Below are 17,767 nucleotides of genomic sequence, written 5' to 3'. Positions count from 1 at the left end.
GAAATTAATCAGGGTTATAATTAAATAATTTAATTTGCCAAAAATTAACCCCGAGTCTCCGAGTATGAATGGATATCCTTAAGGCTTAAGTTTGTAAGTTTAGGTTTGATCGCATTTTGATTTGTGGGAAGAGGGGAGAGACACATGGCTCATGTGCCAAACTAAAACAAAAACAAACAAAAAACGTAAGAATTGATGGCGTGAGCCATGAGGACAGAGACATCCATGGAAAATAAATAAAATAGAAAACAAGTCATTAACGAAAAAGACATGCATAAAATTAACAAAACAAATTATTATTGATTACCAGAAAAAAAACATTTCATGGTCCTCACATCACTCCTCACTCACTAGAGCCTAGAGGTCATTAGGCATGCATCAACCGAGAAAAGATAACAAGAAAATCATCCGCTTTGGCGTGAAAAGTTAAAAAGGCAAAAGCCGCGAAATAAAATTGAAAAGGGTGAGGGATTCAGAAAAGATATATGCACATGCATGCAGAGAAGCGGGACCTTTTTTAGTAGGCCACGTGTACTTGCGGAGGCCAAAGCCCTCGTCCACATTCCAAATTCCACATTCTACACACACACACACACACTCAGCCGGTTCACCGGTCAAAAACCCGCGTTAAGCGAGGGTGGCCCCCACACCTGGCGGGGCCCATCCATGCACAACAATTAATGCTCGGCACCGTCCCGTCGACAGGTTCCGTACCCTTGAAAGATAACCGACACGTGGCGGCCGTCTCCATCTTCTGGGTGGGAAACGCCTCTGAGCCAAGCTGTTCTCCAAAATCCCAGCCCAAGTCCATTCACACTTTCGAAAAACATTTCCATTCGTTTTATATATTAAACCAAAAAAACAGAGAGAAAAAAAATATCACTCACTTTCTCTCCATCTCCTTTTCTCTCTCTCTCTCTCTCTCTCTCTCTCTCTCTCTCTCTCTCTCTCTCATCGCTCAGACTTGGAGAACAAGTTCACAAATGAGGAATATGTGCTCTTGATTTAAAAATCCATGGATGGTAGAGAAACAGGAGAGCTAAAGACGACCATCGATCAAATTAGCATGGCGAATTCCACTGTTTTTTCCGATGAGATTATTCCAGGCAGCAGCTTTGCTTCTTTTGCATCATCGGGCGGCAGCATATTTGACATGTCTGATAATAATCAGAGAGGCTCTGGGTTCATGGACTTGCTTGGATTTCAAGACTTCAACATGCCCCCTTCTTTATTCGATTTCTCCTCTTCCCAAACGACGTCCTCCTCCTCCTCCTCGATGATGATGGTGATGATGCCACCTCACCACCAACAGCAACAACAACCACCACTTGCCTCTCCGACCTCCACCCCTACTGCAGTTGCTCTGCCGGAGAGGGAGAGTACGACGTCGGAGGTGCTGAACGGTAGTACGGCTCCTACGACCCCCAACTCCTCTTCAATCTCTTCGTCGTCCAATGAAGCTGCTGCCAATAAGAATGAGGACCAGACGACGACCAAGGCTCAGGATGAGGAAGCTGATGAGCAGAACCAAGATCCCGAAAAAACCCAGAAACAGTAAGAGTTACTAGCTAAGGTTTTATGTTGTTATGTCATTTTTTGTTACTTTGTTTTTGTCCTTTTTTTCGGTTTGATGAAAATCAAATGGATGAATCAACTTTTTTGCGTGATGTTGTGTGTGAACTAATTAAGCATATGGGAAGATGATTTTCTCTTCTTTTTTGATGGGGTCAGTTCATGTTGTTGTTTCCTTCTCTGATTTTGATTTTGTTTTTTTTTTTTTTTTGTTGATGATGGGAAAAGTAGTAAGTAACAAGTTGCGTTTGCTTTTGTGTGATTGAATCACAGACTGAAGCCCAAAAAGAAGAACCAAAAAAGGCAAAGAGAGCCGAGATTTGCGTTCATGACCAAGAGTGAGGTTGATAACCTAGATGATGGCTACCGATGGCGCAAGTACGGCCAAAAAGCTGTCAAAAACAGCCCTTATCCCAGGTCAATATCCATACACTCCCAAACCCCATCTTCATTCTCATCCTCCTATTCATCGTCAGTCAATCATTCATGTACTTATAATAAATACAAAACTTGTATTTCGATGCAAATTTTCTTCGTAGTCTTATGGGGCACGCAATAATTATAATTAAAAATGTTAATATCTATATGTTCGTGTGTAACAGGAGCTATTATCGTTGCACCACTGCCGCCTGTGGTGTGAAGAAGAGGGTGGAGAGGTCTTCCGACGACCCTTCCACTGTGGTCACAACATACGAAGGCCAGCACACCCATCCAAGCCCCATTATGCCACGTGGCACCATGGGGATTGCACCGTTGCCTGACCAGCCTTCTGCCTTCTCCTCATCTCCTTTTGGTGTTCAACAGTTATTACCTCATCATCACTATCAACAACAACAACAGCAGCAGCAGCCGCAGTATTCGTATATTTATAGCTCAGCCCCTTCTTTGAATATTAGCTCACCTGCTTACGGGGGTGGTGCTTTTAACCCCTCCTCATTTTCTACGGGTTTACTTCAAGAGAGATATAATTTTGGATCACCTTCTTCTTCTTCCTCTGCGGTTTCTAATTTGCTTAGAGACCATGGACTTCTTCAGGACATCGTGCCACAGATTCGAAAGGAGGCCAAAGAAGAAGATCATCTTCATCAATAGATCCCCATCATAATATTGATTGTTTTATGTGTTAAGTGCTGCTGCAGGCATGGTATGTAATTTTCTAACTGACTAGACTACTACTTAATTGGGTTCATCTTTAGAAAAGAAGAATTCACTTCATCACCATTTTGGATCGAATAGCTGGCTTAGCTAGTGTACCTGCGCTGCGCACCTTTCAGATTTTAATTCGCTTTGTAAAATCACTACTAGCCTTTTGGCCTGTTGGGGGACTGGTTTATTCGTACTTGAGCTTTTAATATTATTCTTTGTACTTAGAGATATATATCTTCATGGAGTTGTTAATTGGCTTTTGTATATCATTTTTCTTTTTTCTTTTTCCTTTTTTGTTTCTCCTCATTAGCTGTTCATCTGTCTTCATCTTCATCTACTTCTCTTCTTAGAATCAATTAATCAAGGGGGTAAATTTGTCACGATCACAACTAGGTTAGGGTTTTAGTATCAATATAAGCGAAGCAATCAGGTTTGGAAGTTTTTACCTTGTATTCCATGTCTACTATTGTAGGACTTTATGGGAAAAAGGTAGAATCTAGAATGAACATGGGAACTTGATCCTACTTTTCGGTCAGTAATGGTGGGAAACCCTAAAGGTGTAGTATTAGGATGGTTATGAAAAAACAGTCTAGATCGCAAAGTAAATGCAATTAATACCTTCGAGCATGCATGGATATGGATGATGGATGATGGATGTGTGATTAATTATATACGTATGTATATGCATCATGAATACTAACTTTGTTATTTAATGACATTCTCTTCCTCTTTGAGTAATAGATATGGGTATTGTCATTTAAGAATGGAGTGAACTTCTTGGCAAAGAAATAGGATTTGAGAGGATGGTGTGAGATTTTGGTGTGCAATGTGGGTTGCTTTTAGGATTGCTGAAGATAATATGGGGTTTTCTTACCAATTCTAGTTCATCAAGTCCTTGTCCATATCGCGCTGTCTTTGCTAGCCAGGGATGGTATTGAATTCTTGTGCTACTTAAAGCCATACACGACTTAAAGCCACAGTGTTTATGTCTCAGCTATATATATATATATATATATATATATATATATATTTATATTTATATAAAAGAGATGAGCTTTAGATGAAAAACTATTTCAATTGCACCATGCATGCATTATCTCAATATTCCTCCAGATGCCGCCGCATGGAGAAAAGTATAGGAAAATATACATATCAAGTGAAGATTTGGGCGTGCCCCTGTGGTTTCCGATTTTAACTACATAAAAAAAATAAAAAATAAAGGTGAAGATTTGGGTTATGAAGAGCATGATCTGAAGTTAACCTTTTCTTAGTGGCATTGCTTCGGACACAGCTGGGGAACCGTACGTGTAGCAAAACGGATATGTTGAAAAACTTGTAGAGGTCTTGGGAAAAAATGTCTCACTCGTGCTTTTCTGTGTTCAAACCCAAGAAATCAAACTGGTACAGTTTTTGTCAAATTTACTATAGCTTTTATACAATTTTCCAAGTCTTCGAGTTTTGGTTTCATCCGGAATTGGACATTTCCCCCTAGATTTTCTGCACCCATTAGTACATACAGCGATTTAATTGGTCAAAAAATTTGGATCGCATATATGCATGGTTACCATTGAAGACCAGCAACTGTATATTCAATGTGTTTGCAATTTCTTAATGTGTAAGATACAGTATGAATTCGATTCCCCCTCCCGTCCCCAGTATCGTTCGTATAAAAAAAAGATCTAGTATGAAATGAAAGAAACATCTTACCAAACCAACCAAATATTATACAGCACGATTATAATTTTTACTACAGAAAAAAACAGAAACCATATTTAGAAAAGTTGGTTCCTTAATTCCTTCCACATGCAGCAGCACGACAAGCTAAATGCCACCCAGATAATCAGATGCCTAAAGGAACCCCAAAGGGGCGTCTGTATATGTTGAGAAAAAAAGGCCCCATTGGAGATTCTTTGTGTAAATTGATTCAAACACCACTGGAATATGCTCAAGCCTGATCTCAGTTCGATGCCCATTAATTCACTGCTGCATGCCACCTTTAACCAATTAGAAGAAGCTCTCGAATTTGAGCTAATTATTGTGAGTGCGTCTGCACAGTACAAAATCATGTCACAGGGGACCGATCATATCATATAGCCTTGATGCGTGACATCTTCTATTGATATTGATTTGGAAAAGGAAAACCAAATGCTTTTTTCAAGTTACAATTAGTCAAAAGTAGATCCCCCCCCTTATGCCAAATTATTGCATAAATTTAAATACATCGTTGTACTTTATTAACTGTTGAAAATAGACAAGGGCAGGGCCAATAGACGATCGATATATTTGCCATCAGTTCTATTCCATATAGCAACAAAGAGTTCAGCTTTCACTCCATCTGCCCATATGTGAAGCTTGGCTACAGTTACAGTCATGGGCAACCAACCATTCTTTTTGCAAATTTGGGCAGGTCCTAAAAAATAAAAGCCCAAATCCACAACCAAATGAAGAGAGAAAACATACAGCCCAAACCTACTACTGCTAGGTAGTGTCATTTGATGTCTCATAGTTGCTTATTCATTGAAACCACTTTCCTTCCTTTTAGGATCCCATGAAATTAAGGTCTGGGTTCAAGTCTTAATATCCGTGCAATGCATGTGAGTTTAGTATATTATCGTCTCTTTCAATAGAAAATGTCCTTAAAAAAAATGTTATTCTAAACCTGCCTTGTAGGGTTTCGTTTAGCTAAGAAATGTTGCCACGAAATTTTGAAAATATCCAATTGGAATGCAATGAGTTCATGTTTCCACTTCATGATATGATTTTAACGGCAATGGAATGATTATACTTAAATTCGTAGATTTGTTAATTTGTAACCCAGAAGATGGTATTTCCATCATCCCAAAATAATGACATAAATTTTAGGAAACCTACACTGGACGATTGAGGAAACTCTACTGCCTCAGTTAATGCATGATATATCTAAGAATATCACAGAGAGGCCTGAAAATGGGAAAAGCAGCATGAAGAAGAAGCACATGGACCTCTTCTTAAAAGGTTAATTGACTATGTCTTCTTAACTACCCCTCTGCTCACTTAACCTCTTTTACCCTCTCGAAAACCAAACCTCAATGACCAAGTCTGCTTTTTGTTACTGAACAGATTCTCATTCGACTTCTATATAACGCAGAAACTTGTACCACCCTGACTCACATTTTCACTGCATACCAAGAGAAGAGAGTAGAAGATAGAATACAAAAATGGCCATGAAGAAGTTGGCCTTGTTTTCACTATTGCTGAACCTTGCAATTGTTCTTGCAATCGTTCCGAAAACCACGGGTGAAGGATATGGTGGTGGTGGTGATGATGAATGTGGAGACCTCTTGGGGAGTGATTTGTACAAAGATATCTGCCCTGAGGCAGAGGCCATAATATTTGCTCGGGTCAGATTGGCAGTGTTTCAGGACACGAGAATGGCAGCCTCTCTGCTTCGTCTCCATTTCCATGACTGCTTTGTTAATGCACGTTATCTCTTGTTTGCACTGTTTATATATGTGTTATGTTGTTATTATTATTATTTGAATGAGCATATAAATAATAATATTAATATGTTGTGTGCTGAATTGTGCAGGGGTGTGACGCTTCTGTGTTACTAGATGACACTGACAACTTTGTTGGTGAGAAAACTGCAGCACCAAACTTGAACTCTCTGAGAGGTTTTGAAGTGATTGATGCGATAAAACAGGAACTTGAATTTGTTTGCCCTCAAACAGTTTCCTGTGCTGACATTCTTGCAACTGCTGCCAGAGACTCTGTTGTTGTGGTGTGTGCTCTGAGAGTTTAGAATTTAGATATTCTTGCAACCGCTGTTAACATGGGATTCTGACTAATAATTTGAACTTCAATTTGCAGTCCGGTGGACCAAGCTGGGATGTCCAAATGGGAAGGAAGGACAGCTTGACTGCTAGCAAAGCACTAGCAAATAACATCATCCCAGGCCCGAATTCTACCATTGGAAACCTGGTTGCCAAGTTCCAGAACGTAAACCTTAGCTTGAAGGACATGGTTGCACTCTCTGGTACTCTCAACTTTCCTTTATTGATCTCTTGTATTGTTCTTGATTGGAAAACAAAACAAGATCACCATTTTGCTCTTCTTGTTTGGCAGGTGCACACACAATGGGGAAAGCCCGGTGCACCACCTTTGCTGCTCGCCTACAAGACTCCACCAACCCAAATACCCCTGAGGCGTCTCTGGAGTTCATTCAGTCACTGCAGCAGCTATGCTCAGTATCCGACAGCAGCACACTGGCAAACCTTGACCTGGCAACCCCAGAAACGTTTGATAACCAATACTACGTTAACCTACTTTCTGGGGAGGGTTTGCTTCCATCCGATCAGAATCTCGTGACCGGAGATGAGCAAACACGTGAATTGGTAGAGACCTATGCACAGGACATGTCTACCTTCTTCCAAGACTTTAAAGATTCTATGATCACACTGGGAAGGTTGGGACCATTTACTGGGACGAAGGGAGAGATTCGTCGGAACTGTCGAAGTGTCAATTAATCTTTTTAGCCTACTGTGGAAACCACTTTCTACAGTGGGACGCAGCAGAGGCATATCAATGGTGTACTCAAATTAGGAAGCTTTGTATTGCTAATGGTGATAATGGAAATAACATTCTTAACCAAATGTTTTCCAAATGGTATTTGGTAACAAAGCTACCGTCTTTCCCACCATCATCTGGTAACATAAAAAGGCATGGATCCCATCAATTATAACTCGAATGACGTGACACCATGGCCACCTTTTCGTTTCAAAATAGGCTAAGCTAAATATCTACTCATTATCGTATTTTATGTTATACAAATATATGCTACATCTCATTCAAGGCATTTGGTTGCCCAGTACTAATGGTACACGTGCTCAATTCAGTGAGCCAGTAACTGTTGCCAGGAAAATCTCACAAAAAAGAAACTACGGGGCAGAAGAAAACGTTTCCATTACACATCCCACTGAGCATCTTCAAGCTCTAATAAGGGCCCTGGCTGCCATCGTCGCCGTGCTCAGCTTCCTCGGAGAATAAATACTTTTGCCAGTGTGCCACCTTAGGCTCTGCTCAACCACTTCATGCCCCTGGAGATTGAACAGAAAAAAATGTTCACTGATTTAGAAAGGGATAAACAGTAATAAAAGATAGACAATGCTCACGAGTCTAGTGTTTCAGTTTGTTTTATGCAAAAAAGCACAATCAAGCAGGGCACAGAAGACCATGAAGCATTTTAAAGGCCCATGCTTCAAAATAAAAAACGTGGCCCAATAAGAGCGAGTCTTATGACATACAACACAGATGAATTTTGAGGGCACAATAAAAGCCCCAGGCACCCAAGAAATCCCTTTCTAGCAACCTCCATTTTAACCCTTACAAACCCCTTTATCTTGCTAGGTCGGCTATTAAACCAAAAACGGACATCATAATCTCAACCAGAAGAATTGATCAGAACCTGTTCGCTTATTCTTCCACATCCACTCCTGAGCAGTTTGAAGCCCCTGGGAAAGAAACAGAGAACTAAAATTAATTTGTGATACACAAAATAAACTGAGCAATAAATTTAAAAACTGAATACCTGTTGGAAGTGTGTAGGATCACCAACTGATCTAGTTGTGGGTAATTGTGAATAACCAAATTCCTGGAGACCCAAATGATGAAAAAAAACCAATTACAAAACCTAGAAGTATATGGATTGTTTAGCGAGAATCATTATATAATTGCAGATTTCTTGTAAAATGAGAATATCCTGGTAACAGTGAGTGAAATTTACCTGAACATTTTGGTGACCTATAATTCCAGAAGCCTGTGAAGCCTGGTACTGGAATTCCAAATTAAAGAGTTATTAACGATAGAACCAAGTCTTTAATAAGTCGGAAACCATGAGAAAACACTTACCGATGAAGAGAAAGATGGCTGTTGTAAATGTACGTTAGTTCGTAGATGTGGTTGAAGCTGAGATTGAAGATGCAGCTGTTGATTATGAGAAACTTGCTGCGCAGAGAGATTTTGAGGGAGTGATGGGGTATGAGCCTGCTGAACTGACGCCTTTTGTTGCTGCTGCTGTTGCTCAAACAATATAAACTCGGCAGGTTTCTCCCACTACAAGTTCATATAAGCAGCATTAGCCACATTGAAGTCAAGAAACCAGCCAGAGGAAATGAAAAAAATCCTTACCCTGCTTTCACCAGTAGCATTATTATAATAGTACTTGTATCCATCCGGGGAGGTGTGCTCTGTCCAAATACATTTTGCAGGAGCCGTAGTTTGGGTTACAGGAGCAACAGATGTGGCTGAAGGCACATCTGCAGCTGGTGTGGCAGCAGCAGTGCTGGCCACTGTCTGTGGTACAACCCCAGTCCACTGGGACTGCAGGAGCAAAAATAAAATTCAGCTTATGAGTTTAAGAGTTGATAAAAACAATTAAAAGTAAAAGAACAACACAGACAATTAGCCTTCTACAAATGCAAAGATTGTATAGGGCGAAAGCTTCTGAATTTGACAAATAAGAAAGGAAGCTTAATATAAGAACAGCCAGGTGAAAATGTTTTATCCATTTGACAGGCAACCAACATCCATCAATGGGACATATGCATGCAGGAGCTAAGATCCACCACTTATGAGCCCCAGTTACAGATACCATATACATCCCAAGCCAAAGCTCACTAATGTGAATGTGCATTAAGTTCAACTTCCACATCTACTTCTCACTAACTGGTCACATTTTTTTCAATCTATATAACATTGCTTCTGCAGTTCTAGAGCCACAGCTCATGCAATTGATTTGTTTAAGCAACTAAGGCAAGACAATGAAAGAATAGCTAAAGATTACATCATCATGGTATCACATCTAGCACATCCTATTACCATATATCCCTACAAGATCATAATATTGTAGCATCTAATGTTTGAATACCTGTTGTTGTTTAGTAGCCTGGGAAATCTGATGCAGTGCCAAACCCTGATTTGATGGTTGCATTAGCTGCAACTGTTGTTGGAGCTGGGAGAACGCCTGCTGAGATGATTGAAAGCTTGCCTGCAGAGTTTGTGTCTGTTGTGATAGCATCTGAGCTAACTGAGACGGTGACTGCTGAAGAGGCTGAAGCAGTGGTTGCTGGACAGGAGGAGCAGAAGAAAGCGGCTGCTGATTTGTTGTGGAGGACACAGAGTGGCGTTGTAAGTTAATATTCAAAGGAGCTGGTAGTGTTGTAGCAGAAGATGCATTCTTTGGGACCTCAGGCTGAGGGACAGACAACTGTCCACCCAAGCCAATAAACTGTTGTGATGGTAATGCTTGACTAAATGGTGTTTGACCAGAAGAATGAGAAAGTTGTGCCTGGCCAAGCTGCCTTACTGTTTGTGTGTGTGAGTATGATGCTGGAGTTTGAGGGTGCTGTTGAAGGGAAGGTGGCAAATGCTGAGGTGACTGAATAGGCTTCTGCACTGGAGATATTTTCTGGCCGACATGCGGCATAGACTGGTTAAAACTCTGAAAAAGATTCAATATGTCATTTTCACTATGAAATACCACGAAAACTTAAAGATCATTGTTTTGATTTTTGAGTCCGATGTAAATTAAAAGAAAATTTGATCACCTTATACCTGTTGTGATGTTAAAGAAGACGAAACTGGCATCCCAGGAAGAGGACCCTCTGCAGAGCCACCATGGCCACCCTAAATATTTAGGGAGCAAATAATAAGACTTTTAAAAGCATAAAACCAGAAATTTATAACTAAAATCATAAAAGAAACTAGCATCATATACAACATGAAAATTATAAATTAAATAAAATAGAAAATTCAATGCCACAGCAGCCATCCTTTCATAGCTTCAGCTGAAGATGACATGACAAGGTCATTGTAATACTATTCAATCAACACTCCATTTCAATGCCAACAAATCACTTAATTTGCAGCCCAATCATTACAGATAAGTCAAATACTATACGCCTTTGATGGATGTCTTAAGAGAACGAAGAAGAAACATGTAACAATAGATAATGGTTTCTCATGGCAAATTGTTGCAGGACAATCATTGAATTATTCTTACCGAATTCAAGGGCAACGCCATGTTTCCGGCCCTAGGAAGAAAATGGCCCCCAAAGCCACGAATCCCAGCATTGGGGGATGGTCCCAAGTTTGGTGGACTCATTGGATGCCAAGCATGAGTTGGAATTTGGTCGTTCATAGGATCACCAACGCTGGGGACTGGTCTGTTTGGAGTAAGTTAACAACAAAGTATGTAAATAACTACAGCGAATAAAATGAGGACAAAACGCAATAGCTTCACCAAAATATTTGGAGAATGGTGGGGGATTACCTCGCCCCAGGGGTTTGAAATCGAGGACCAAAACCTGGACCTCCGAATGCCGGAACCCTGAACAAGAAAGACGCCAGAAACATTTAGGATTTTTTTTTTTTTTGGGGGAGGGGGAAGGGGGGGTGGTGGGGCGGTGGTGTGGTAGTCAACATACATAGGATGTACAAAAATCTACACTTGCACATGCTGAATATAAGAAAGAATCAATTAAACCACTCCAACAAACAATTACATCCTATGTATGCTGAAGATTTAACCAGTCACCAAAGAAAATAATAGAAGCCTTCAGGCAACGGTTAAGAAAAGAAGCCATGAAGAGGAGTAAACCTTGAATCTGTAGACCTAGGCCTTTTAGGATCAGCAAACCGGACAGTGAGTGGTTGATCACATCCCTGAGGCGCAGGAAAAGAAACATATGTGTCTCATATAATTAAATAGCCTTTGATAACACGAAAAATCTGTAACATAATATTATGTTAAAGTTATTTTGGAACAATATAAATAAATAGATTTAAAATATAAAAAACTCACTCTCATTGTATAGCGCCCATTAAGACCATTTATAGCTGCCAACGCCATATCTCTTTGGGAGTACTTTACAAATCCACATCCTAAAAGATGAATTGTTGTTTATTCAAAGATGTATATATCTCATATAGAGGACTTTCTTTGTGTTTAAAAAATTAAATAGGACTAGAAAACAAACCTCGACTCTGCTTCAATTCATCACGCATGAGGTAAACATCTTCTACTCGACCATATGGTGAAAAAATCTGTAAAGAGAAATCAGCTATTGGTTTTTTCTTTTTCTGATAGCATTTACAACTTCCATAAGTACCATACGCTACACCAAAATAAACAGAAGTTAAAAGTAATATGCATTAGGCTGAGAGCATATTATTCTCCGCTGGATTAGAAAAAGTACATAACTTTATGCCAAGGGAAAATGAGTTTTCGTTATAAAGTAAAGAGAAAAGCTTCATTTTGTGTCAAGATGAGAAAAGAAGGGTGGAAAATACTAATCCTAGAAGATGACAGATAATTAGTGGACAGCATACTTCCTCAACTTCCTTTTCCGTAGCTTGTTTGTTCAGTGATCCCACAAACAATTTGTACTCAACTGCACCTATCATTAAAGCGATGACATCAAAAATGGAAAAACTGTATAAAACAAAAAACAAAATTGAACATGCATGTGTGTGCAAACACAAAAAGATGAAATACAAAATTTCCTGCATACCACCCTGTTCACACACTATGGTCAAGTTGACAAAATATAAAATGGAAGTTAAGAACATAATTAGTTGAGGATCACTTATATGGAAGTAAGGGTTTATGAGAGCAAAAGAATAAATAAAGCACATGAGTATTGTCTTTTGAAAGAGGTCATTTTCACATATCATGTTCTTTCAGAAATGACACCACTATTTGAGATAGTGTATCTAATCTTTTGGAAAAATAAGTGCCTAAAAAGGTTACAGATATTTCATGAATAAAACTTGCGAATAAAATGGAACAAACTAACATTCATGCCAAGATGATAATTACCAAGGCGTTCTCGTTCCCCATCAGCATATCTGACTTGGATAGGACCTACTCCCTGGAAAACAAAGTGCGTGAAACAACTATAGGTTAGTTAAAAACAGAACTGAAACTGAAAGAGTAAAAAATAAAAACTCACCCCAGGAAGGGTATGTTGATTATGCAGAGCTCTAATGGCCCTATCAGCTTCTTCTGAGGTTGCATATTTTATAAAACAACAGCCTGCATATGCAACTTACACCCTTATAAAAATTCCACAGATAGGCAGCTAGTTCACATCCACAATAAATTCCCACTAAAAAATTAACATTAAAAACGTCAAACCTTATATTTGCAAGGTAATAAGCTATTAAAACAAACAATTTCAAAAGAAGCAACTAAAAAGTAAAACAATAAATCACACTCTATGTATTCCTTAGTGTGAGCACAACACAAGAAGGGAGAGCATCTGATAGAAGAATCTTCTGAATACCCATAACCTTAAGCCACACATATAGCAACAACCCAAAACTTGTAAGGAATCCATGGTTGTGGCATCTCAAAATCATATCATTATACAAGACCTTTCTTTCTAAATAACAGAAAATACCAATTCTTTGGCTGCAAACAAGATTTCCATCTTAACAATGTCGCTGGCTCATTCACAAGGGCATATTGATTGAACCGAGAGAGCATTAGCTAGATGGAAAAACTACAACACAAGGCTTCATACATTTTTCCATACGCTTCTCATATACCAAATTTGGTTCATAACAGTAGGAAGCTTGAGGAGCCAAAAGAAACCATAACATCAAAACAGAAGGCAAATATTCAACCTTGATTTCAGGATCATTGCCTCTAATTGGAATAAAATCACAAACATACACATCAAACCAATATCTATATTCCATTGAAATACACCATTTCTCAACAGCTTTGTGGATCACAGAGATAGATAAATATATATCCCGTGCATATCACTTTACATAACATCCCCAGAAAGAAATATCCTGAAAAAACAGCCAACCACACGTGCCAGCTCATACTAGCTTGGCTGCCTCACTAGTAAGCACTTTCATCAGACCCACCACGTCAAATCTAAATAAATTTCAACGAATCAGCAAAACGTTGAATTCAGAATTGAATTTCAATGCTTATTCAACATTCTATTGAGTCATTATAAGCAGAGTCTGTAAAGGCCCCTGCTTAGTCTACCAAAAACTATCTGCCCATGTCTTGGCCCCTGCTTAGTCTACCAGAAACATTTACCAATGTAAAGGCCCCTGCTGCTTAGTGTACAATACTACAATGAACTAACAGACATGGTCGGAAACACGTCAACAAACCACATCGAGAAAGAATAAGACATGAACTCTCCTTAGGAATAGTTTAGAACAATCAATCACAGGTCTCAACATACACATGTGTCCATACCGTGACGGTTCGTGATGATACCTAAAATTATGAAGCAGCATCTGGGGAACTTAGAGGCTACATATATCATCTTCAGAAGCCGAACTATGGAAATTAAATGTTACATCAAATAAACTTGCACAAAAGCTAGTTGAGTATTGCCCTGTTTCTATGATGCTGGATTAAGTCCAACCTCCCAGGTCAGGTAACCAGTCAAATCTCTCAGACAAGCCAACAAGGAGATAAGCCTTGCAATAGTAAAAGGTATTATGATCATTCAAGCAAAACTATAATCGTATGAAAAAACAACTCATTATTGGCCATGAAGAAAAGCTTTGTTCAATCATACCACCAATCCCACAGAAAGAGACTTCATCTACACCTTAAACAAAGAAATACACCAGCCAGCCTACGCACCGTGATTAAATTCACCAAATACATGATAAATTTTCAAGTTGTCAATAAGTTGACGTATCCAGTGCAAATCTTGACATGAAGTACCTCATAAATAAATAAATAAATAAAAATTTGGCTGATTGATGCCCATTCACATAGCTGGAAATTTGCAAATTCAAAATACTCATGCATTCACCCACACTTTAAATAATATAAACAGAAAACAAATACTTTCAACTTATAATAATCATAGCATTGAAAAGTGTAGAAGATTTGGCGCAATAATCCAGGGCCCAAATCTTCACAAGGTTGTTTTTTTGACACTTGCGAATATATGAGAGAGGTAAAACTTCAACATAACAGAGAAGCCGCTATGAGGAAATTATAGAGGTTACTGACTGGTGAAGATTCAAACATACGAAATACTTGGTCAGTGACCCCTATCGTATGGGATCGTCGGGCACGAGATCAGCTCAGGAGTAGTAAACCCCCTACTTGAGAAGGAATTCCATAACCTAAGCAACTCTGTTGAACTTCACACTGAGATACCTCAAGTCTCCATTTAGTTCTACAAAGAAAAAGAAAGCACTACGAACAAAGACAAATTAATATAAACATCCATAAGGAAAATCAAAATACTTTCCCTAGTAAGTTCACATATCACAACCACTCAATTAAGAGGACCAGTTACAACACACAACCACATTTTCCTTATGGTCGCACATCAGCATCACAAAGAGGCAAATGGGTCAAATTTTCAACATAACACATCTAAATCGAGTCGGAGTCTATGCTCTAAAAGAAAGGAAGCATTAGCCCTGAATACAACCATCCTGAGACCGTGTAGCAGAAAAAAGTGAGCTAGTTCCGCAGCATAGTCAAGCAAAAACAGACTTACCGACTTACTTAAACATGTAAACAAAGAGGGGGCCATACAATCACCATACAGAAATATCCATCCACGAGCACATCGCAATAATATCCGAAACTCAGATAGTGAAAGACATAAAACCAACAAACTCATACAAACCATCACACCCAACAATCATCCATCTCTCACTAACCATCCAACTTCACATCTATCACATTCAGTCAATCTCATAAAGTGACACGTGGCATTCCAAGTCATTCAAACAAACCACTCCCACGTTCACCAAGATTAGAACAGACCAAAGAGATCCACCAAATTACATTGTGATTAATACTATTGAAAAGCAATAATCCATGTATTTTTTGAGTCATTTTTCTGTACAACAGTAGCACTTCTTAACATCCTAACATAAACAATCTAAAGTTATGGCAACAGAGGCACCACTGCTGCAGCCGCTATCAGAAGGGCAGGACCTAAGTGTCTTCCAAGATTCCAACTGCTATTCGGAAACTGGTTTTTAGTTGGTTTACATGTCTTGCCTTCTTCTTCTTTGAGAGGACGGACATGAAAAAAAGGTTGCAAGCAAAACCAACAAGTGTGAAACTTGTTGCAAAAACAAACTGAGATGAAAGATGAGCTTTCTCTTGCTCCCATCTGCCTCTCAGACTACCTGAAATAAGATATTACAGATCACAAATATATCATAGAAATAAGCACACACACATACCTTGCTGCTGTCCTGTTTTCCTATCTTTTATCAGAGCAACCTCTATCACTTCTCCATGTTCTTCAAACAAAGGGCGAATCTGACATCAAGTAAAAGTAACATACATAAACACCATGAAGTAAATGTTTCAAGTTGATGTAGCACCATTTCTTAATAAAAAAAGTCCAACAACAACATATATCAGGCATTTGTATACTGTAAAAATTAGAATGACTTACATCTTCCTCAGTTGTTGTCCTGGGAACTGATCCAACAAAAAGTTTAGCAAAACTTCCTCTACCAAAACGATCTGAAAGGTATTCAAAATCATGAGTAACGCAGAAAGTAAATACGGTGGTTACAACCCATAAGCCCAAAAACAAAACATACTTGCAGCAAGATTTATGAAAAAATCAAACATTAATTGCTATCGACATCAATCCGTCCATGAATTAAGCAGCTTGAAATTACGTAATTAACTTGGCTGAAGCACAACAGAATATTAATGCAACCCAATTTCACCAACGCTGTAAAAAATAATTTTCATTTTCACCTACTTCTAAAGCGTTTAGAGACTCGTAAAGGCAACATGCAATTTTAACAATAAATATCAAACAAATAAACAACAACGCACCTGGAGAGCCTCCACGAGAAAAGCCTCGTTTCTGACCCGAGAGAGGAGGCTGGTCCTGATGGTTGGGGCCAAACCCTCCACCACCGGCAGCCCCCAATGGCCGGAATCCGCCGGGAGAGTGACGTGGCGGGCTGTCGAAGGCACGGTGGGGAGGAGGACCACCACGACCACCGCGATAGCTGGGAGGGCTACGGCGAGGGTGGTGAGTTTGATAGTTCATGGGTGCATCGGAGAAGCGAGAAGGACGACGGTAGGGGTTGGAGTCCTCGTGGTCGTCGTCGTCGTCGTCGTTGCTGTCGCCATAGCGGTCTACTCTGTACCTATCCAGCTTTGCGAAGTTTGAATACCCTAAACCTAACCCTAGAGGCAAACCTGAGCTTGAATTTTGGAGTTGGAGGTTGAAGACAAGTGAAGTCTTCGTCGTGAGTTGTGAGCACGAGTAAAACTGAGAAGCAGAGAAAGCAATTGCTGTTGCTGCGTCGAGGCTTCCGAGTCAGAAAAAACATAATAAATGATTGGGAGGGAGGTCCGAGTCTGGCCGGGTCGGGACGAACGTTCGCAATCCTCTAATGGGATGCAAACTAAGGGGCCAACGGGATGTGATTGGGCCTCTAACGGTGGGCTCCCCTTGGCCTATACTTGTTAAATTTCCAATTTTACCCTCAGTAATATTTTACCTCTCTTTTTCTTGCATTCAAAAAAACCTAAAAGAAGTCAAAAGCATAAAAACATAAAATCTCTCACTATGCACGTCCCCAAGTAATCCCTGACAACTCCCACTGCACCAATCACACCAACATCAGATATATACAACCCTCATCTTTGGAGATTGCCACTAAACCCAAAATCTTTTTAGTTTGAATATTATGTTTGCAGCGACCAATTTGGTATAGATATGTGTACTGATTTTAGAAGTTATAAAATGTATATCATCTCCTCAAAAAGACTATGTTTACTAAATAGGAGCCTATAATACTTGCTTGGAATATTTTGGACATTTCTACTTATTACCAATTAGTTTTGAATTAAATAATTATCTAATTATTTAAACGATTTGACTTATCAATCGGGTTTTAATTCTCCATTAAGAATATATGCCTGGCCCCTTGACATTCAGTTGCTTTTGCTATAAAAAGATGGGAAATTAAATTGTTATTCTTGGATGACATTGGATTGGACCCTCTCTAATATGTACAATAC

At 39.3% G+C, this 17,767-nt stretch overlaps 3 protein-coding genes across 5 annotated transcripts; 2 read left to right on the top strand and 1 right to left on the bottom strand.

Moving 5' to 3' along the window:
- Positions 869-3,000, top strand: LOC18789015 (probable WRKY transcription factor 48). Its single transcript, XM_007222977.2, has 3 exons — positions 869-1,554; positions 1,846-1,989; positions 2,175-3,000. Exons 1-3 carry the CDS (start codon positions 1,016-1,018, stop codon positions 2,662-2,664), a joined length of 1,173 nt encoding a protein of 390 aa, XP_007223039.1. The 5' UTR covers positions 869-1,015; the 3' UTR covers positions 2,665-3,000.
- Positions 5,867-7,294, top strand: LOC18791564 (peroxidase 40). The gene is made up of 4 exons (XM_020564137.1): positions 5,867-6,176; positions 6,287-6,478; positions 6,568-6,733; positions 6,823-7,294. The coding sequence occupies exons 1-4, from the start codon at positions 5,916-5,918 to the stop codon at positions 7,221-7,223; spliced, it is 1,020 nt and encodes a 339-aa protein (XP_020419726.1). The 5' UTR covers positions 5,867-5,915; the 3' UTR covers positions 7,224-7,294.
- On the bottom strand, positions 7,324-17,578 carry LOC18790008 (flowering time control protein FCA). Of its 3 annotated transcripts, none has more exons than XM_020564126.1 (19): positions 16,568-17,578; positions 16,173-16,243; positions 15,955-16,033; positions 12,708-12,790; positions 12,575-12,626; positions 12,085-12,152; positions 11,733-11,799; positions 11,558-11,637; positions 11,354-11,418; positions 11,027-11,083; positions 10,757-10,919; positions 10,309-10,380; positions 9,623-10,195; positions 8,884-9,075; positions 8,605-8,808; positions 8,480-8,527; positions 8,285-8,347; positions 8,162-8,207; positions 7,324-7,793 (listed from the first exon to the last, which is right to left on the bottom strand). In XM_020564126.1, exons 1-19 carry the CDS (start codon positions 16,785-16,787, stop codon positions 7,786-7,788), a joined length of 2,211 nt encoding a protein of 736 aa, XP_020419715.1. In that variant the 5' UTR covers positions 16,788-17,578; the 3' UTR covers positions 7,324-7,785. The 3 variants fall into 3 exon arrangements, with proteins under 3 accessions (XP_020419715.1, XP_020419718.1, XP_020419723.1); XM_020564129.1 differs by having other exon boundaries at positions 7,400-7,793; positions 12,085-12,146; positions 16,568-17,577; XM_020564134.1 differs by lacking the exon at positions 16,568-17,578 and adding an exon at positions 16,324-16,395 and having other exon boundaries at positions 7,400-7,793.

Source organism: Prunus persica, chromosome G1 (genome assembly GCF_000346465.2).
Source record: "Prunus persica cultivar Lovell chromosome G1, Prunus_persica_NCBIv2, whole genome shotgun sequence".
NCBI lineage: Eukaryota > Viridiplantae > Streptophyta > Magnoliopsida > Rosales > Rosaceae > Prunus > Prunus persica.
The sequence above is the reverse complement of the archived record's forward strand: the minus strand, read 5'-3'. Positions and strand labels throughout refer to the sequence as shown.

What these genes read in the sequence shown, in the direction of transcription:
- LOC18789015 (XM_007222977.2), top strand. Translation starts at nt 1,016, where the DNA reads ATGGATGGTAGAGAAACAGGAGAGCTAAAGACGACCATCGATCAAATT. An exon ending in CCCGAAAAAACCCAGAAACA is followed by an intron (nt 1,555 to 1,845) that starts GTAAGAGTTACT and finishes ATTGAATCACAG; the next exon opens with ACTGAAGCCCAAAAAGAAGA. An exon ending in AAAAACAGCCCTTATCCCAG is followed by an intron (nt 1,990 to 2,174) that starts GTCAATATCCAT and finishes CGTGTGTAACAG; the next exon opens with GAGCTATTATCGTTGCACCA.
- LOC18791564 (XM_020564137.1), top strand. Translation starts at nt 5,916, where the DNA reads ATGGCCATGAAGAAGTTGGCCTTGTTTTCACTATTGCTGAACCTTGCA. An exon ending in TCCATGACTGCTTTGTTAAT is followed by an intron (nt 6,177 to 6,286) that starts GCACGTTATCTC and finishes TGAATTGTGCAG; the next exon opens with GGGTGTGACGCTTCTGTGTT. An exon ending in GGACATGGTTGCACTCTCTG is followed by an intron (nt 6,734 to 6,822) that starts GTACTCTCAACT and finishes CTTGTTTGGCAG; the next exon opens with GTGCACACACAATGGGGAAA.
- LOC18790008 (XM_020564126.1), bottom strand. Translation starts at nt 16,787, where the DNA reads ATGAACTATCAAACTCACCACCCTCGCCGTAGCCCTCCCAGCTATCGC. An exon ending in ATCAACATACCCTTCCTGGG is followed by an intron (nt 12,627 to 12,707) that starts GTGAGTTTTTAT and finishes TTTGTTTTCCAG; the next exon opens with GGAGTAGGTCCTATCCAAGT. An exon ending in TAGGTCACCAAAATGTTCAG is followed by an intron (nt 8,348 to 8,479) that starts GTAAATTTCACT and finishes TTGGGTCTCCAG; the next exon opens with GAATTTGGTTATTCACAATT.